This window comes from Octopus sinensis, linkage group LG10, assembly GCF_006345805.1.
Source record: "Octopus sinensis linkage group LG10, ASM634580v1, whole genome shotgun sequence".
Classification (NCBI taxonomy): domain Eukaryota; kingdom Metazoa; phylum Mollusca; class Cephalopoda; order Octopoda; family Octopodidae; genus Octopus; species Octopus sinensis.
This window is the reverse complement of record NC_043006.1, coordinates 24,083,896-24,106,380: the sequence shown is the minus strand read 5'-3', so window position 1 is coordinate 24,106,380 and position 22,485 is coordinate 24,083,896. Positions and strand designations below refer to the sequence as shown.

Here is a 22,485-nt window from a genome sequence, read left to right as displayed (position 1 = left end):
AAAATCGTAGTGTGAGTTGAGGGGAAATTGTAGCTATTTCTTCGACGTCAAACGACCTCAGAGAGGCTCCTGTGTTGGCACGTAATATCATTTATGTGAAAGAAACAACTGGCTCAAAATCATTAAAAAAAATTGATTATATTTGCCAGAAATATTTAAAAATTGCTTTTTTTAAAAAAACCTTTTATTTCGATAATTCTCAAATAGTTGTTACTAAATATTTTTCTCAAGACGCACATATATCTACACACACGCACACATATATGGAAGAAGCTTTTGTGATCTCTTTGAAATTAAGCCTTTTCTAACGCAATAAGCAACTGATATAAGCTTAAGCAAATAAAAGAGTTTCGTAGCCACTAATATTATTTGTGATTTTAAGTGGCTTCCTATAAATATAAAGATTACATTTATTGCTGGACGACCATGTTTTATGTGCAGCTTGTACGAATAACACCTAATATAAATAACACACAAATACAAACACATAAACGTGGTGTTTGGGACTCGCTGTAGATTGTAGTGGAAGAATCTTCGAAAGAAATCTTTATTATCTGTAACTTAAATGAAAAGTCGAGCTGCTGTTTTGTAAAACTAGTGAATAGATGACAAGATGGCGGAGAAAGAAAAAAGAAATAAACATGGAGGAAGATCGAAGAATTAAGCCACAGCAAACAGAAAATAGTTGCAGTTTAAGGGGAAGAGAAGGCCTCGCTTGTTCGGTAACACTAAAACAAACACCACTTGTAAGAAATTATGTAGGCTCATGCCAATTATATAATTAGATGATGTAGAATTAAAAAAAGTTCTTCGAATCACAATTTTTCATTTTACAGTTGTTACAGCTTTACTGTAATAACAAATATTTCACATTAAAATACAAATCTAAAACCGAAGAAAACACAATCATGAGCCAAAAAAAAAAAAAAAGGACATTCAACACGAATCGGTTACACATCACAAGGTGCAACGGAACCAACACACTCATGGAATTCGCACGGGCGACAGCCAGGTTAAGGCGTTGGACAGACAAAGCAGAGTGACGGCGGGCATGATGACATGGCAGCACAGTGAAAGCAAACTGCTGAACAATAACAACTTCGTTGTCAGCAACCCAAATTTATTTATAGCTACGATTTCTCGTTTTTCAAGTTCGAGCGGATAACAAGTTAATTTCATAAATTTCTTTCCCGATCAATCCGTTTGAGATCAGTTCTTTTCTACGATAGAAAACAATCAATCCAAATTAAATCCATCATAATTTTAAAGAGAAAAAAATTAGTTATGTCCCAGATTCTTGATAATGGAAGTTGTTTTTGCTAAATCCATTGTAAATACTTTATTTTTTTAATATTCATTATACCGTAGGCATAATGAGGCATATATCTGTGACGAGTTTACTCGTAAAATTTGCTCAATTCTCAAATATAAGAAAAAAAAGTATTTATGTAAAATGTGTCACATCGAAGTTTTAGTCACAAATGGATTTCAGCCAAATAGAATTTATGCAGAAGCAATCACTTCCAAGTCAAATGGCAAAATCTACAGTTTTTGACGAGGGAAAATGTCACATTTCATTTAAATACCATAAATATTATTTACAGCATTTAAATGCAATATAATTAAAGTAATTAAAAGAAAATTCACGTAGTTAATCAACTGGCAATTCATCTACATGGCAACACAATTTACATAATGGTATTTACATTTTTGTGAAAAAAACAAAAACACGTATTTAATGTCTTGAAACCTTGAAATAAAGCAAACCATTCTACTAAACCAGTCGTTTATTGAATAAATGGTACGCGTTGGAAACCACTTACATGATATTATCATGGCATTAAATATATATCTAGTGATTTTTGAGTGGATGGTGATCGTATCAAACTGCAGGAAGTCTGTGACAGGCTTGTGATCTTCCTCCAAAACAAATAGAAAACGAAAGCAGCTTATAGCATACTCCTGGTGACACGCGATTTGTTAGGAAGAAGAGCGTAAACACTGAATAAACAGTTGTAACACCATCACAACAACCATAAAACACAAGAACGACAAAGTTGTTTATATATATTTGGGGGTTGTTGCGAAGTTCCCGTCCATATACAAAGTATGAGCACCAACAGGGCGCTTGTTACCATTACTAGTACCAAACATTAGAATGCGGTTGTCTGTTGGTTGCAGAGTGAATCCGTGTGTGTGCATCATCATCATCACACTGGCTCGTTCCACACCTTGGTTATAGATATGTGAGAAGGTTTGACTCAGGTGTTGGCAGCTTGGTCTTTCATCTCGTTGAGAATTTTAGCAAGACGGATTTGGTTTCGTTCTGAGGCATTGTTGGTATATTTGTGGGTTTTCTTTCCAATAGGCTTGTTGTCACTGGGTTTTTTTCACACATTTCCACCACAATTTCGTTTTAAGAGTGGCATGCTTGATATACATTAATCCATTGTAGCAGATTTTTTAACCCCATGATAATTTCCATGGGAGCTGGAATTAAAATATATTTTCCACCAAAATATTGTTGATCTACAACGGTATCAAGCACCAACTGTTCCACTATTCCCGCAATCGATACTGACATACTCTGTAGAGGAACAAGAAAAAAAGTCATAGGCAAACCTTAATAAATGAATGGCAGATTTAAAGTAAAGATTATTTGCCAGCATAATGTGGCAGTCCCAGTTGGGATGAATGTTACTGTGTAAGAGAACCATCCGAACGTGGCCGTTGCCAGTGCTGCCCCGACTGGCCTCCGTGCCGGTGGCACGTAAAAAGCACCATCTGATCGTGGCCATTGCCAGCCTCGCCTGGCCACCATGCCGGTGGCACGTAAAAAGCACCCACTACACTCACAGAGTGGTTGGCGTTAAGAAGGGCATCCAGCTGTAGAAACACTGCCAGATCAGACTGGGCCTGGTGCAGCCTTCTGTCTTCCCAGACCCCAGTTAAACCGTCCAACCCATGCTAGCATGGAAAGCAGATGTTAAACGATGATGATGATGTGTCTCCCATTGAGAGAATTAGAAATAATAAAGTTTCTGTTTAGATTTAATGTCTTTTCCTTATTTTATTGAATATACTGAGTAAAACCTGAAAATTTTGTTTACCACATACTTATGCTATAATTGTGTACAAGACATGTAATAATGACTTGAGATATTCATTTCTTTAACTATTATAATATATTTAATTGAAATAGGACATTTTTTCCTACTCAATAATTGTAACTTTGTTTTTCTGTGATATTTTCCGTTCACCAATCACACACACCCACATAGGTTAGCCAGTAAACAAAATAAATATATTACGGAGATGTACTTGCATAGCAAGTGACCTGATCTGAGATTGTGTGCTGGAACAAAAACAATTGCAGCGTGGAAGGTGTTTATAAGCCATTTAAGAAACACGCAAAACCGTTAGATTCACTTCAACATTTAAATTTAATTTGTCAAAATATTTTCGTCACTTTGAGACCGCGACCTGTTCACTGACAAAACAGAGCAGCATGGAGTTTTGTCAGTGAACAGGTCGCGGTCTCAAAGTGACGAAAATATTTTGACAAATTAAATCTAAATGTTGAAGTGAATCTAACGGTTTTGTGTGTTTCTTAAATGGCTTATAAATACCTTCAACGCTGCAAAATAAATATAAGCTGAAGGAAAGAGGACAACAGTTTTTTTTTCAATATCATTTTTACCATAGTGCAAATGGAGCAGCTAAACCCACCAAAAAGTAGAAAATTTGTATTTTGTCCTGCTGCCCTTCTAAGTGCATTCTTTTGGTGTAAGATAAAATGTAAGTTGAAATATTGAAACTACTTGGCAATGTCCAAACAGACGTATTGAATAGCCCTCCCTTTTTTTTTTTTCTTAATATTTTCTTTGGATTCATCTATTTTCTACAACAAAAATTAAATGATTTCGTCAAAATAAACAGATCTTCAACTTTTTTTTTCTCCCCACTTAAATTTTTTGTTTTAAACGTTTTTTTTTCCTAAAAATTTGCTTTTGGGATTCCACATTTAAAAATGATTCTGGAAAAACTTTTCCCCCTAAAAATTTCAATATTTTTTTTGCCAAACATCAAGATGATTGCTTACAAATTTCGATTTTCAACTTTCATAAATAGTAAGTATGCCATAAATTGCTTAATTTTATTTATTCAACACAAAAATAACACCAACCACTTCACAGAGTGTGTTAGTGGCACCAGCACTAATGAGCTTGCCTTGTACTCTTATAAGTATCTCTGTTCAAGGTAACATGATGATGGGGTGAATCTGAGTGATGGTACAGTAAATGGACATGAGAGAGTGTGAGTGAAAAGATGGGTGAATGAGGGATGAGTGACAGAAGTGAACATGATGTAAGAAACAAAATGACAACAGAGATGAGAGGATATCGAAAAGCAAGATGGGAAAAGTTAAGTGATGATACAGTGGATAGGGGAGAGTGTCAGAGATTAGTGACAGAAACATGAGAGGGTATCAAAGAACAAATGAAAGTTTAACAAGAGTATCCTGAATAACAGGCTAAAATATAGGCAGCAAATGGAAAGTTAACTTTTGGGCAATAAGTCCAAATGTAGCTGTACATACCTCCCAGCTTTCACCACTATCATTTTAACATTTTGATACATGTCATGCTTGCATAGGAGAGAAAGTCTTCCCATGTGCTGTATTGCTAAGTGTTGCAACCCTTTTTTGAGGTTCAGCACCCCAAGATCAATCTCTGTTTGTCTGAGGTTTTCTTAAATCTTCTTTTGCAGAGTTTTCTATCCACTGTGAATGTCCTGTATTTCTTATACAGGTGTCATCTTTGGTATAAATGCTGACTTCTTTCTTGCACACTACATCCAAGTCCTCTTATATCCAGCTTTTTCTCAGTTCGTTTTTGCTACACTGTTCATACTCACTAATGTCACATATCCAACAGACCATACTTGCTTCACACATAAATACACATGCATGTACACACATACAAACATATGGGCTCCTGTACAAATTCTGTTCAATCAAAGTTGAACAGAAGGCAATGGTCTAGCCGAGGTTGTAGAAGACACTTGCAATGGGACTCAACCCAAAACAAATTGTAAAGCAAACTTTTTAACAACACAGCCATGTCTGCACCTACAACCAGATATTAAAAACGTTTCCCCTCTCTGAAGAAAAGGTTAAGACTATGAACAATTATAATTTTATTAATAACTCATCTCAGTTATTTAGACAATAAAGTTTAAATTCTGATTATTAACAGATATGTATGAGTGTTTATGCAGGAATTGAACTTGCAAAAGTATTATTTCATGCAGAGATTCTATTGAAGTGTGACCTAGCATGTATATGTTATTTCAAACACATCTAGAAATTTACTATTCCTTCCACTCTACAAAGCTTCTTGAATAATTAATGAACTTGTATAAATTAGTGGTTTGGTAAAAGAGACTGATAGAATAAGTAAGCTTACAAAGAATAAGTCCTGGGGTCAATTTGTTTGACTAAAGGTGATGCTCCAGCATGGTCGCAGTCAAATGACTGAAACAAGTAAAAGAATAAAGTATGAAATTGTTGATTTTGATTTCAAAGTGAGATGCTGTGTTCAATGAGTTCCAACTTATTGAACAATTGATTGTCTTTATTAAGGACAATCAATGTTAAATGGATTGCTTCATACAAGTTGACAATGCAAAATCTGACTCTTCGGATATAAACCTTCTCTATGTTGTCTACAAAGACATATCTGTATGTTTCAGTCTCAGTAAAATTTAATTAAAGCTAATAATCTTCCCCCATTCTTTCATATAATACCCAATTTTCTACAAGAGCATAAAATGGAAGGCAGTACTTTATGGCCAAATGACCTTGCTATCAGCAACTCTAACCAGTTTTTTAAGCAAAGAAATTTTTTTATTGCACCAGTCTTTGAAAATGTAACGCAACCAGTTGTAATGTCAGCAAGGAATATAAACATTTGCATATATGAGCATGCACCCCACCCTACAGAACAGACTTGCAAATAATTTGTCAACAAATTACATTCAAAAGGTATTGGTCAGTCCAGATGTATCGTAGAAAACACTTGCCCAATGTCCTAAGCAGTGAGACTGAACTTGAAACCACATATAGCCTGCCATTGCCTATACACGTACATGTTTTAAATGGCTATCAATGACTACCAAGAAGTAATTATTTCAGATTCTACACACAGTCCCAGAACAAATTATTTGCCAAACAAGTAAAACCCCCAAATTTATGTATTTATTTCTTGGTTTACTAACATTCCAGAAAATGTACACTGTTAAATTTCACATCACCAATCAGAGAGGAAAAAAAAAAAATTCTTTTCTTGATTATAGAATAAATTATATATAGATTTGATATTTTAAGAAATAATTTTTATTTAATTGCTGATGTTATTTTCTTTTTGCCTTTTGATACCATTAATTTACTAAATAGCTTTATTTGATAAAGTGTACTTAAGCAGTCTGATGTTAAAACAAGGAAGTAGAGTAAAACTCTGTAAGACAGTCACTGATAAATTGAAATAATCTGTTTTACATGACTTTCAACCTTTCCAGCAAATATTTAGCACAACTGCTGACTTTTTCAACATTCATTTTAGTATCCAGCAATGGCTGAATGTGTTTCTCAAATCCTAAAGATGCTGCAATACCAACTGCTACTTCATCATTATGTAATAGGTTTCCAAGCATTACTAAAAGACGGAATATAGCTTCTTGATCTAGCTTTTCTTCCTCAAAGAGCTTTTTAGTGATTGTCAGGCATTGAGATTTACCATCATGGTCGTTTTTACTGAGGTAGATGATTGAGTAATTCAAAAGCACTGTTGTCAAAGCAATCTGGATACCTTTAGTTGCACCAGGTATGCAATTGCTAAGTAACACCCAAATTGAATCCCTTTCACTGAGACAGGCTGTTTCTCCAGGTTTTTGTACAAAGACGTTAGCCAGTATTCGTAAAGCTACAGTTTTGTTGGCATTTGGCTGCTCAGAGTCAGTCATATTTTTCAGAAACTCAACAATCTCCTTGCCATTTCCTGGAGTGCAAAAATATTGATTCACTGCTTCTGATTTAATTGCAATTCGTAAAACATCCAGTGCCGGGAAAATATAATCTGAAAAAAGGAAAATAATTACATTTAATTAATGCCATTACTTCTAATGATCACTAATCACTATATTATATCATTTAATGACTGTTTAACACAGCTACATTCAATCAGACTTGAGCAGAATTATTTGACAATAAAAAACCATATCAATAATTACCTGCCTCAAGTAATTCTTTTAGTCACCTCTCCAAGTAAATTTGTGCTTAGATTTTTACAAATACTTGAAGTAATGTTCCTGACTACTAATTCAATTGATCGTTAGTTCAAACTTTAATATTTGCCACTGTGTTTAATATCCTTTGGTCTGCTTCAAGGTTAGAAGAAAGAAGGGTACCCCCTTGTAAAAACAAAGGACAAAACTTGCTCACAGAACCATCATAAACAACAAATTGAAAATAGTTACCAAGAAAAATAAATGCAGTTGTTTTACAGACCTACTACACTTTTTGTTTATTCTGTTACTGCAAGACTGTGGTCATGCTAGAGCATCATGCTCAATAATTTTTAGTTGTTTTTATCACTCACAGTATTTAGTCTGGTATTTATTTTATTGACTTTGAAAGGAAGGAAGAAAGGACAAGTGAACTTGTTTGGGAAGACATTAGTTGCCAAAGGAAGTCATAAATACAAGTTTGTTCTTTATTTCCTTCACTATTTTTTACAGAATTGTCCCCTTCTTAAAGGGTTTACATTTCCATGAGGTAGATGGTAAACATATAAAAATCATACATTATTTACATTCAACGGATATTTGTCTTCATCTTGTTTGTTGTTAATACAACATTTTGGCTGATATACCCCCAGGCTTTTTAACCACTACGCCATATGCCCATGGACATATGGCGTAGTGGTTAAGAGTGCATGCTACTAACCCCAAGATTCCGAGTTTGATTCCAAGCAGTGACCTGAACAACAACAACAACAACATTGAAATTTACCTTAGGAATGAGAACCCACGTTTGAAATTTCCCTAAGACACCTGAAGAAGGCTGGAGGGTATATCAGCCGAAACGTGTTAGCAACAAACAAGATGAGGACAAATATCCGTTGAATGTAAATAATGTACATAAATCCTCATCTCTTAAATATAGAACTATATAAAAATCCTATTTTAGGTGACAATTATGAAGTAAAAGTTGAATGAACCAGAAAATTTGAAAATCTAGAATCCAAAATCAATTGCAGTCCCAAGCTTGGTACAACAAATAATCCAGTATGCATGGTACTTACTAAATGTTTTCATACTACATCGTTTATTGCCAGACATTTTATATAGTAACTGTGCACTTTACAGATGTCACATTAACATTATAATGAAATGATAGGATGCTTGTGTTTGTATGCATATGTCTCTATAATGAGGTAACAATCAGAAACTGTTCCCATTCTTTTTATCATGTTTAAGCTTCTCAGAACCTAGCATAAAGCTTCCTCTCAACATTTCCACTGGTTCTGCCAGCCCTCCCAAACAAACTCTCTCGCCAGTCTTGGGGTTACCTTCTTCATTTTCATACATCTACCATGAATCCATTTCTCACATCTTGTACACAACACTGCATTTGCAATTACACTCCTCCCACATACACCACATGGATCCACCTTACTCACTAACACTTCTCCTTCCACACTGCTCAATATCACCTTTGTCTTTCAAACCCTTGCTTTCAAACACCTTCCATTTCCAAAACTTCTCCCTCAATCCCTCCATCATCTCACTCATCAGAACAAGGTCATCCGCATACACTATCCCTATTATCAATCCCTCTCTTGCACTCTTCGTTACCACATCAACCACTATTGCAAACAACAACGGTGACAACACAGATCCTTGATGCACACCAACTTTCACTGCAAACTCCTCCGACAGCACTAATCCAATACTAACTCTTGTCTTTACCTCCTCATACAAACTCATCACTGCCCTCACTATCACCTCTAGTTCACTTCTCTTCCTCAATGGCCACTCAATCACCTTCCTTGGTACCCTATCAAATGCCTTTTTCTAGCTTGCTCCTTTTCTTCCTGTAACATCTCTCACCCATCTCTTAATTGCCACCAGGCCAACCAAACAGATTGTGTGTGTAGCTGTTTGCCACAAGGTTTTCTCCTTAGGCAACAACCCAAAATAAGCTTGCACTCTGATTTATATAGTATGTTTATACACATACACAGTAAGCTTCTTTTAGTTAGTTTACCAAATCCGCTTCTACTATAGCCCTAGGCTTTGCTTGACCTAAGACTATAGAAGATACAGTGGGACTGAATCTGAAATCATGTGATTGGAAAACGAACTTCTTAACCACATTGCCATGCTTATACTTATTGAATATTAAAACAAAAAAGTTAATGTACCTTTAGGCCATTTCAAGAGTGAATTTAAAGTTGTCAATAGTTCTGGTGTAGAAGATTTTCCTAAGATCAGAGGTGAAAGTTCATTGATAGAAGATTCTGGAATTTGAAGATGCCCAATTTTCTTGTTGAACTCATGCAGCTTATCTAAGGATAAAAAGTAAATTACAATAAAATGAGAATTTTTAAAATATAGAGATAGATATACATTTCTATGGAAGCTATTATAGATGCTAATTCAAGTAGATGCATCATTTTCAGTTGTCAGATCATAGGCCATTGTTGTGGTTTCAATCTAACCTTTTAACCCCTGAGCATGAAACAGAATTTAGCTTCTATAATATCTATCTAATTTCTACACTCCTTGGAGTAGGAGTTAGTCTGCTACTTCTTCATCCTCTTGAGTGGAGCATAAGGCAGCTAGTATGGTATCTGCCTATCTTCTAAGGGTGGTGCACAATACAGATGCTATATGTCTGCCTAATCTCTTTATCTCTATGAGTGAGGTTTTATGCAGTTACTACTAAACAACTTTCAAATGCAGCAATCATCATCATCATTTAGCGTCCGCTTTCCATGCTAGCATGGGTTGGACGGTTCAACTGGGGTCTGGGAAGCCAGTAGGCTGCATCAGGCCCAGTCTGATCTGGCAGTGTTTCTACAGCTGGATGCCCTTCCTAACGCCAACCACTCTGTGAGTGTAGTGGGTGCTTTTTACGTGCCACCTGCACAGGTGCCAGACGGGGCTGGCAAACGGCCATGGACGGATGGTGCTTTTTACGTGCCACCGGCATGGGGGCCAGGTGAGGCTGGCAAAAACACTTAATGACAAATCAGTCATCTTGAAAAATAAAAGTGCTTTTAATTTTAAAAGGCTATTGAAAACTCACAGTGAACAGAGTACAGCATTTTTAAAAAAGTAAAATCAGCATCAGTAAAAAGACTCTAGAAGCAAGCTAATTTGCTTGCACAAATGATGTCACAGAAAAGGCAAAATCTCACACTTAGCAAAATACCAGCATGTAAAAATTTTAGCAGGTGAGATGCTAGGACAAGATCATTATAAGAAATTGAAAATGTTCTACTTGAAGCAAAACAATAAGTTAATGTATTGATGACATCTCATATGACGCTGAAAATGTTTTGTGTGATAAATTGAAAAATAGAATTTTTTCCTATCTAGGTCGATGAGGTGATAGATCTTACTAATAAATGCCACTGGAGCTTTTATAAAACTGGTCAATGAACACCAAGTTCAGAAAGACTTTTCTTGTTGCAACAAATTTCTTGAGACAAACAAAGAAATAGATATAATGTTTAATGTTTATCCTCCAGTGTAAAAACAAGAGGTTTCTCAGGGAAGAATGGTACTGTACTGATATCTATATTGATGGTGCCCTTCAATGATTTAGCTCTCTAAGAGGTTTTGTTTCTCTTGTAAAACAAGAAAATGCAAGCATTGTCACAATACATTGATTTCTTCACAGAGAGGTGCTGATTTCAGAATCTCTGAAAAATGTTTTTGATGCTGCTCCAAAAATGGTTGACTTTATTAAACTAAGATTAGTTCACTCTAAAATGTTTTAAAATGTGTAAAAACCTGGAAAAAGAGCACATAAATTTCTTCTTAAATACAGAAATCTGGTGGCTGAGTTGAGAAAGAATTCTAAGAAAAGTGTTTGAGCTCAAGATAAATTACAGGAATACTTTGAAGAAAACAATGAAACAGAGCTTGCCAAGTAGAGCGAAGATAAAAAAAAAAAAGGCAGGAGTTAGTCTTTTTAGCAAACAGTTTCCATTGCATAAGGTGGACAAGTCACTGTAAGACTTCAAAGAAAATGTATTAGTCTCAAGTAACAAAACTCTTGAATTTAAAAAAGACTACATCTTCGGAAAAATATTTCAACTTTGGCTGGAATTTAAGAACAAAGATGGATATCAGAAGTTTTCAAGTCTTCTTGAAAACTTGAAGAACTGTTGAAGCAAACTAAACCTTATTTTGTTTCCCTTACAACAGAAGTGTAAGATCAGATGAAGGATCTATATGTTGAATTTTCTGCTCACTCTAACTTCTTGAGAAGAGGAAGAACTTTGTGAACTGCAATCTGATTGTACATTGCAAATGAGATTTACTGGCCTAAGTTAAAGATGAAATCTATGTGTGTTTAAAGTTTGACTCAGAGTTAAATATTTGTGAAGAAAAAAACAATAACAGGTTTCTCATTAAAGAAGCAAATTTCATTTAACTAAACTGGCTTCAAAAATATAGCACTGCTTTCATCTATATGAGATTGCTTTCGTTTATCTGATATCTTGCCAATAAAAGATTAAGTTATTGAAGCAGTTATTAACTGTTTATGTGTTGTATAGAATGTTGGTTATTTATGTTTATTTCTTGTGAACCGATACATTTTCTTTTCTTATTTAGCTTTATAAAATGGCAAAGATTTTTGAGGAATCTTGTAAAACAAAACAAAAGTTTTGCAAAAATGCTTCAGCAGTGCACTACAACAACAACGCCAGCTTTCAAGTGGGTACTTGTCTGTGTGTGTGTGTGTGAGAGAGAGAGAAAGAGAGAGAGAGATTTAGCTTGCAGTCTGACACTTTGTTTACCCATTCAGCAGTGGCTCATCCTGTTGTCATAATACCGAACTGTGAAACCAATAAAATTATTGGATGGACAAACAGATGGAAAGAAAAATAGCTAAAGAGACTAAGAAATAAACTTACCAAGTATTTGTTTCTCATTGGCCGCATCAACTGTAAGGAAAGCATACCGGGGAAAAAAGGAGTTGGTTGGAGTGTATTCTGTTAAATAAAAGTGGAATATGGATAATGAGATCTTTGATAATGAACAGAGTCTTTAAGAAATTTGAGAAAATCATAATAAATAGAAACAACATTAAATAAAATGTATTTAGGAAACATTAAACATTTCTATATTGAAGAAAAGAATTAAAACCAATACATTAAATATTTTACTGATCTCCCACAAGTATAATGTATTAAATCAATACCATCACCTTTAATCATAAGTATCTATTAAATGGGTGTGGAGGCGCAATGGCCCAGTGGTTAGGGCAGCGGACTTGTGGTCGTAGGATCGCGGTTTCAATTCCCAGACTGGGCATTGTGAGTGTTTATTGAGAGAAAACACCTAAAGCTTCACAAGGCTCCTGCAGGGGATGGTGGTGAACCCTGCTATACTCTTTCACCACAACTTTCTCTCACTCTTTCTTTCTGTTTCTGTTGTACCTGTATTTCAAAGGGCCAGCCTTGTCACACTCTGTGTCACGCTGAATCTCCTCGAGAACTACGTTAAGAGTACACGTGTCTGTGTGGAATGCTCAGCCACTTGCACGTTAATTCCATGAGCAAGCTGTTCCGTTGATCGTATCAGCTGTGACCCTCATCGTCGTAACCGACGGAGTGCTCCTATATTAAATGGGTGGCTGGTAAATTCTGATTTTAAAAGAAAGATAGCTGTGACAATTATGCCATTCCAAAGAGCATCAGGGATGTAAGGAAAGTGAAACTGCAATGAGGTTGGAGATTTGGTTCACTAAGAAGATCTATTCAACAAATTGCTTTTGCCTTTATAATTTATTGCAATAGCCATGATAGTTGCAGGTAACTTGTTTCTGTTGCCTAACTGTTGGCTATTGGACATTTCTGAAGAATATAGCAAGACAATACAGTAAAGTAATTAGCGAAGTACACAGTGCAAGAAACAATATTCTTGTACTCTTACTTGTTTCCGTCATTTGCTGGAACACCATCTTGAAGGTTTTTTTCTAGTCGAACAAACTGACCCTAGGACATCTTTTTTTAAAGCCTAGTACTTATTCTATCAGTCTCTTTACTGAATTGCTAAGTTATGGGGACGTAAACACACTAACATTGGTTGTCAAGCAGGGTTGGAGGGACAAACATAGACACAAAGATACACACACGATGGGTTTCTTTCAGTTTCTGTCTACCAAACCCACTCATAAAGCTTTGGTTGACCCCAAGGTTATAGTAGGTGGGACTGAACCCGGCACCTTGTGGTTGGGAAGCAAGCTTCTTACCACACATCCACAACTGCATCTATATCAAAATAAATCTAAGAACACAATGTGAATAAAAGTAAACAGTATTGAATAGAGCCATAAAAATAAGTGAGATCTAGGGTAAGTGGAAAGAGATAAGTTTCTAGCAAGTTGGGTCATTGAGTTTATTTCAATTATCTAATTTGTAACCATGTCATGGTACTTGAAAAAACTATGAACATTGATACTTCCTCCAAAGCTCTCAGATGTAATACCTTCTTTATAAGAATTAATATGCCATAATGGACATATAACAGTTATTATTCTCCCAAGTAGAATTCGGAATCCATATCGGTTGGTCGCCAATTTGGAAGAGATAATAAATATAATTATTTCTTGAGTAGAAATCTATGGTGGTTAATCCATCACTTATAACTTAATAAGTATTTATCACCATACACAAATCTTAACTCAGGCTGCGTAAATACTGCAGTGAATTATACACCCCAAGATGCTGAACATGCATGTACGTTGAAGATAATAAAGCTTGCTCTTTTTCATAGCTATAATAAAGTTTCATAGTTGCAGAAATAAATTTCATCAACAGGTTGATGAAAATGAAGAAAAAGAAATTATTTACTAAATTAGTTTATTTATGTACATTTAATATTTGCAGTACATTTTAATAAGTCAAAAGAAGACTGTTGTAGAGAGTCATGACATAAAATTTATATTAACTAATTCTTCCATAACTAAACTACAAGAGTTTTAAACAACAATAAAAGACATGGCATGGCAATAGCCAATATCTCAAGAGAGTGAGTGTCGTGGAATCGAGTGACAACCAACAAACACTGATTAATTTCCAAAAAATCAGGATTTTTATAACTGCTCATACCTGAATTCTAAGAACTGTATTTTGTGAAAGATTTCTCTTTGGCGAAAGCTGGAATTCAAATATGGGCAGTAATTTTAACCAATGGGAAACTAACAATTATACCTATTCAGCCAACATGACCATGATGTCCTATTACCACCGATAAAGGTTTATTATAACTTGTTACATATGCCCTCAACCAAACAAATTGTTAAAATTTTGTGAAAAAAAATAATAATACAAATATATTTCAATACATAGTTGGAATTAATATTTTTAGCAAGTCAAATATACAAATTTACAAATGTATCCACATGTTGAACATATGAAAATAACCACGCATCATAGTTTTACAACAATACAGCATTCATAGAAAATGTTCAATATAATTTCTCTGGAAAAAATTATGAAATCTTATTTAAAAAAAAAAAATTCCAGGAACATAAAAGTCCACGAGGAATATATTCAAACAAACTGAGAAAGTCTTTTGGGAAAATGTACAATTCTACCACTTTTAGTTTTCTTTTTGCTGGTAGGGGATTTTAAAATTGACTTGTGGATCTTTTCCTCAACCTTAAGTTTGCTGTTTTGTGAAATGTTCTGTTTGGAGATATTTTGAAATGTGTTGCTTAAATTTTTATTCTTGTGACATTAAGACTGGTCAAAATAAGCCTTTTTAACTGTCTAAACTGACAACTTCCTTTTGACCATGCATATCCAAAGTCATAATTTTATCTTTAATTGACAAAACTTTAAAAGGTCCAGTGTATTTATAATTCAGTGAATGATGACTGGCATCATTACGTACAAATACATGAATCCAAGAATTAACATCGGAAGAGACGAAACTTTTGATATTTTGTAATTTACTTGTAAAAGAAGGAACATCAGAAAGAAATCTTTTGAGCTGGGTTACATAATTGTTAATATCTCCGTTAAAAGAATTGGTTTCTTCAAACATTTGACCAGGTAGAGTTAATGTTCCGTACAGAAGTTCAACAGGAGAATATTGTAAACTTTCTTTGACAGCACTTCTGATTCCCAACAATGTCAATGGTAAGGCTTCTAATCAACTGTGAGAATCAGAATAAGTTCTTAATGAAGATTTTCAACTGCCTATGAAACCTTTCTGTCATACCGTTAGATTGTGGATGATAGGAAGTAGTACGAATTCTATGAATTTCCAACAATTTGTTAAATTCTGTGAAAATTGTAGACTCAAATTGTCTTCCACGATCTGTTGTCAATATGTTGGGTATGCTGAATCTGGACATCCAATTGGTAAATAAAGTTCTTGCTATAGTCACCGCAGATATGTCTTTGATTGGATAAGCTTCTGGCCATTGTGAAAAACGATCCATACATGTTAACAAATAACTACTACCTTCCACAAGAGGCAATGGTCCAATTATGTCAATATGAATGTGTTGGAATCTGGCATAAGGATTTGCAAAAGTACCTAATGGTGCTTTAATGTGATGATTCACTTTTGCTTTTTGAACCCAAGAACGAATATCCTTATTCATACCAGGTAAACAAATCGACTTGATATTAATTTTAATGAAGTTCCAATACCAGGATGAGATAAGTTATGTAAGGTAGAAAAAAACAACTTTTCTATGCTTTTCAGGCACAAATGCTCTAGAATTAATTGAACTAGGATCCTTTCTGTGACTTCCATCACCTGGTCTAACAATTTGATGCCTCTATAATTATTTCTGTCTAAGATATCACCTTTGCATTTGTAGCAGTTGACTATAATGTTACTAACCAACTGTTGGGTATGACTCCCGCATAGACAACCTGACCAATATTTAATAACAAGGATATTCCAACCCATGCCAGCATGGAAAACTGACATTAAATGATGAAGAGGATGACTTAATAGTAAATATTTTATGGATTTCAGAAAGGCAAGTTGATCAACAGTAGATCTTGCCTCAAATAATACTAGCTACATATATACCATATTCAACAACTTCATGTCAGATGATTTAAGTTTTCTTATATTCATATAAAGGAAGAGCAGCAGCACCCAAACTGTTGAATTTAATGTGCGTGTGTGTGTGAGAGAGAGATCCAGTAACATTGTGAATAAAGGAAGAGACTACAATGGAATAAAAGAGTTTCGACAACAATTAACAAAAGAATGTTTTACTATCTTTTGACTGACACATGTTAAATACCAGAACCTAATGGAATATTTCTATTAAGGGAGTTACATGGCAGGGTCTTTAGGGTGTTTGAGAGAATGTCTTGTATAATATTTATTCTGACTAAGGTGGCGAGCTGGCAGAAACGTTAGCATGCTGGGCGAAATGCTTAGCGGTATTTCATTTGTCTTTACGCTCTGAGTTCAAATTTTGCCAAGATCGACTTTGCCTTTCATCCTTTTGGTGTCAATAAATTAAGTACCAGTTGCAAACTGGGGTTGATCTAATCGACTGGCCTCCTCCCCACAAAATTTCAGCCCTTGTGCCTAGAGTAGAAAAGAACATTAAAGTGGCGAGCTGGCAGAAATGTTAGCATGTTGGGTGAAATGCTTAGCGGTATTTCATCCGTTGCTACGTTCTGAGTTCAAATTCTGCCATGGTCAACTTTGCCTTTCATCCTTTCGGGGTCGATAAATTAAGTATCAGTAGTGTACTGGGGTCAATCTAATCAACTGTTCCCCTTCCTAAAAAAATTTTGAGCCTTGTGCCTAGAGTAAAATAGTATTTATTCTGACTCTCTATACACTAAGTTCAAAATCAAACTGAGATCCACTTTGCCTTTCATTCTATTGAGGTCGATAAAAAAAATACCGATCCAGGTTGGTGGATTGGTGGGACTGTTTTAGAGGGTCAAGTGAGATGACTTGTGGGATCAGTTGCAGCTCTTTGCATTCGAACAGTAACATGTGCAATTAAACTTGTGCCAAACTGTACTGGTCCATGTTGGCTGTCTTTTCCTTGAATAAGTATCATTGTTATGTAGAGGAGAGACTTGTATGCATGGGTAGTTGCAAGTCTTTCTCACAATAATCTTGCCCTGACCTGCACATGTATATAATGACACATAGTCAACATTGAGTAACAGATGTAGCACCAATGCTGTGTTGATCTCCAACAGATCTTCAGCATTGACTAAATAGAAGCTCACTGTTTGATAGCTAATGGCATCATATTTTTGAGCATACACCATTGCACATTATATAATCTTGTAACCTCTTTTCTTTATTCAATTGAATAATGACTACTGTAATCCTAAATATATCATATTTGAACAATGACTGCATGGTCATTGAAATGGCTTTGATCATAGATCTGCCTGATCAGGGCTGATTTGGGATTAAGTAATAACCTCTAGTTTTATTCCTCAGCAGACAAAGGAATAAAGAAGCTGCATCCAAAGTAAATGGTACTCAAGTGGAGTGTAAGGTTATGGCAATTTAATTTTCTTTTCATCTCCCAAAACTTTATATCATCATTATTATTTAATGTTCATTGTTGGCATATGGTTTGACAAGAACTGACAAGCCAGAGGACTATGCCAAGTGCCAATGTCTGATCTGGAATGGTTTCTATGGCTGGATACCTTTCCTAATATCAACCACTTTACTGTGTGTACTGAGTGCTTTTTTCATGGCATTGCCACTAGTGAGGTCACCAAATAATGACTTGCCAAACAAACCCCATCAACTGAATGGCAGAATGCTTTTGAGGGAGGTAAAAGTATCATAGAGGAAGATACAGAGGTTTCTTGCTGAAGTGGAGATATGAGGCTCTCCCCCATCTGGAAAGAGAGAGATAGTGAGGGTGCATCCACACAGTACAAGATGAATATAAGAGAAAGACTAGAGATAGAGACTCTCACTTGTAGTGTCAACATTGATGGGTGTTTTTCAGGTTGTCTGTTAATAGAGGATGTGATTGCTTAGAGATGTTGAAGTTTTCTGTGGTTGAGATCTAACACACACACACACACTGCAAATAGCATTATGAAAAATTTAGTAAAAAAATTACTTACGAGTTTCATCTCCAGTAATTAAATCTGGTGGTATATAACGAGAACTTCCTGTTAAAAAAAAACAAAGCAAAGAAAGAATTGAGAGGAATATTTTAGACAACATTGGAAGATATAGTAAAAAAGAATTTTAAAAAATCATCTTAATCTAGAAGAGAAATTGGAGTAATTTAGCTTGTTTATTGTAAAATTAAACAGACTGAGATAAAACAAATACAGAGACATTTGGAAATGTCAGCAACAATTTTATTTTAAGTACAGCTGCATGTCAAAGATGTTTGCTTAACTACATAGCTTCAGGTTCCGTCCACTTACAAGGCATTTTAGGCAAGTGTTTTCTACTCTAGCCCTGGATCGACCAAAGCCTTGTGAGTGTATTTGGTAAATGGAAACTGAAAAAAGTCCATGAACATGTATATAAATGTATATATGTGTGCGTCTCCTTGCCTTGGCATCATGAGATAGTTCTAAAAGAGCATCATCATCATCATACAAGCAGTAGTGTTATTTGTTTCCAATCTTCTAAGGAAACATGTTCAGCCAGAGGAAAATATTAGCTTGCTTGGAAACAGGAAAAGTATCCAGCTGTAGAGAATCTGCCAATGATGATGAAAGCGGAGCTGATATTTTATAAAAGCATCATAACTCAATGACAGCCAGGATTCAACAATAGAGGTTATTCTTATATCTTTACCTCAAACTCAGTGTTTACGACTGTTAATGTATTCAACACAACAATAAAGGTGATGTAAATTGTAAAAACAGCATGAATTGATAACATGTTTGATCCAAAGACAAATGTTAGGTTTACAGTTTTAACCTAAAGTTACTGGTTGCTTATTGAAAGACAAATAGGCTTTGGTTAATTATTAAAAACAAAGTTCTAAGCTAACAATATATATTTCTTTACTACCCACAAGGGGCTAAACACAGAGGAGACAAACGGATTAGGTCGATTACATCGACCCCAGTGCGTAACTGGTACTTAATTTATCGACCCAGGAAGGATGAAAGGCAAAGTCGACCTCGGCGGAATTTGAACCCAGAACGTAACGGCAGACGAAATACGGCAACGCATTTTGCGCGGCGTGCTAACGTTTCTGCCAGCTCGCCTAAGCTAACAATATAGATATAGTAGGCGCGGGCATGACTGTGTGGTTAGGGAGCTTGCTTCCTAGCTACATGGTTTTGGGTTCAGTCCCACTGCGTGGCACTTTGGGCAGGTGTCTTCTACTATAGCCCTGAGCCGACCAAAGCTTTGTGATTGAATTTGGTAGGCGGAAGTTACTGCCATGTGTGTATATGTGCGTGTAGGTGCTCAGTGCCTCTCCAAAAGAGAGAGAGAGGGAGAGGGTAACAAAAAAAAATCCCAACAGAAAACAATATAGTTTTAATTGTTTTAAGCTCTTTAGTTACTACCATAAACTCCAATGTACCCCCTCCCCAATACTATTTTCCTTCCAAGAGAATTCTTATAAGCAATGGACAGTGTTTGTGTGTATGTGTATGCAGATACACAAGCCCAAAATACTATGTAGTGGGCCTGAACTAGAAACTGCTGCGACGAGAGGCAAATTTCTTAATCATACTATACTTGCACCCATATCTGTGTGTGTGTGTGTGAGTGTGTATACATCATTATTTTATATGAAATATTTTATACATTCATGAAGGTATTGCTGTTGGAACAATTCTTTTTTCCATAGCTAGTCATCAGTACACACGAAACCTGTTTTTTGTCAGTTAGATGAACTGGAACAAACAGAATGGTGTACTTTGATCTGGAACTCAATATGGCTTCAGGAAGATGTGGGCTTATGACCATCTACTCTGTAGTCAAGTTTCTAAACTTTAGCCTTTTTGTAATTTCATTATGGGACACCATTTTGCATTGCCACTGAACATGTCAGACAAGAAAGACAGTAATGTTAATATTTATATTTGTTTATTGGTTTCAGTCCCTAGGTGTACAAGCTTCTAGGGGTATAGTTGATTATATTAACTATGGATTACATTTTACTGACCTGGAAGGATAATAGCCAAAGTAGACTAGGTAGCATTTGAACTCAGAACATAACCACATATAAGGTATTTTGTCTGATGCTCACCGATTCTATGATTCCCTCATTGTGTCTTTTTTTTTGCTTTAAATCAAGATTGCATTCGTGTGTTTGTATGTATGTCAATGAAACTAGATTAAAATTATATTCACCAGTCAAAGGATCACTGTAAGCTTGTGTTGAAACAACATGTGGCTGGGCTGCTTTAGAGTTATCGATAATAAACTTAGCTACTTGGTCTAAGAACATTGGACTCAAGTCATTGGCCTGTAAGAACTCGTTTGCCGCTGACCATGGATTCTCATCTAGGTTGTATGGTAATTTCAAAGCTGGGACATTTGGGTCTATGTCCACACTAAAAACATAATCATATTCCTGAAAATAGAAAAAGAAAACATTTATATATATATATATAATATTAGGGAGTATAACTCCAAACTTACAGGGAAAAATTCAATCAAGTATTAAATCAAATTTCACAATATGAATATGTATAAATTAGAGAAAAACCACTATTATGCAATTCAAACAACGATAGACATAAACCAAATCATAAATAAAAAATAAAATATATTTTAAAACATATAACTAGATCACAAAAAGTACAAAAATGAATAAACAATATATAATAAGTAAAAAGAGTACGTACGTTTCATGGCTATAATTTAAATTCAAATTACAATTAAATTTACATTTAATCGAAAAACAATTCAATTTAAAATTATAGTCACTCCTCAGGTCAACAATAATAGTTAAATAAATAAGCAAATAGAATTAAACATACATGCACACTAAGTGTCTTGAGAAAAAAGTTGGGCATAAGAGGTATACAATGTGGTGTGCAAGAGAGATGACTGTCTTGGTATGGTCATGTGTTGTGGATGAATACTAGCTTCATTTCTTTCAAGTCTATGCATGTCCTCGGCAGTCACAGCCCATGTTTCACTGTCATGTAGCATAGCTGTTTGCACACAAACAACATACAATCTGCCTTTCTTAAAGAAATAAAATCATGATTGTTCTTATAGAAGAAACTCCATTAACTAAATTCGAAACTTAAAACATTAGGACCAGGTGCCTATAATACATTTATCATGTTAAATATTTAACCCTTTCGTTACTATATTTCTGACCAAAATACACCCCTTATAAGCTTCAATTAATTTCTAACATAATCATAAATTTAGTCTGGTTTCATTAAACAACTATAACTTTTTTATTTATCAATATATTAATGTGATTTTTGGAAGATAATTTAATGAAATGTTCTCAACCAATTCTATACTATAATTTTTGTCACAAAGTGACTCTAATTGCAGGTAGATACAGGTAAATTCAACAAAATATAAAATTATTAAAATTTTTGTTCAAACATCGCTATAGAAAATGGGTTATTAGCCATTTGGGTATACAATTGGGTATACAACAAAATTTTACTATAGAATTTGTTATTCTGGGTAACTTTCTGATACCCATAATAACATTTATGGCAAAATAAGCCTTAATTTCATTTAAGGTTGTGGGAAACCACAAAGTATCCTTTCTTTCGCTTTGTTTACATTTAGCGTAACGGTTCGTTTCCACTGTAATGATTTCAAATAGGCTCATTCGAAAAAGTAAAAAGAAATAGTCTAAGGCTTTACTCTCCTGGGAAAGATTGTGGCTTGGTCCAGTTTCTTCAGAAAAATCACTGAAAGAAACAGTTTTAAAATTTTCACTCCATTCAGGTGCCAATTAATTTTCTCTATTGCTGTCGGAGCTCTCAGATTCACCGTTTCATTTTCGGAAAATGAAACATCAGATTCATTATCAAATACCACGTGCTTTTTTTTTTCAGTCATAGAGTTAGATTTATCAAGGTCTTCAGTAGAAAAGCCTTCGAATTCTGACTCGCTGCTTGATATAATGAAATTCATATCCATTTTTTGTCAGAATTACAAATTTTGAAAACACAATAGGAACAAATTTCGGAAAAAAATCTCCCAAAATTCACGGAATTAAAATTACACTTCAATCATTGTACAATACTG

At 34.9% G+C, this 22,485-nt stretch overlaps 1 protein-coding gene across 1 annotated transcript in view; it reads right to left on the bottom strand.

Moving 5' to 3' along the window:
* Positions 1-3,954: 3,954 nt before the first annotated feature.
* LOC115216476 (phospholipase A-2-activating protein) overlaps positions 3,955-22,485 on the bottom strand; it is a 36,616-nt gene continuing 18,085 nt past the window's right edge. Inside the window, exons 8-12 of the mRNA XM_029785842.2 lie at positions 20,608-20,830; positions 18,399-18,446; positions 12,213-12,290; positions 9,486-9,629; positions 3,955-7,136 (exon numbers count right to left, since the gene is read on the bottom strand). Coding sequence (XP_029641702.1) covers positions 6,556-7,136; positions 9,486-9,629; positions 12,213-12,290; positions 18,399-18,446; positions 20,608-20,830 — 1,074 coding nt within the window. The 3' untranslated portion in view covers positions 3,955-6,555. The remainder of the gene's footprint in view (positions 7,137-9,485; positions 9,630-12,212; positions 12,291-18,398; positions 18,447-20,607; positions 20,831-22,485) is intronic.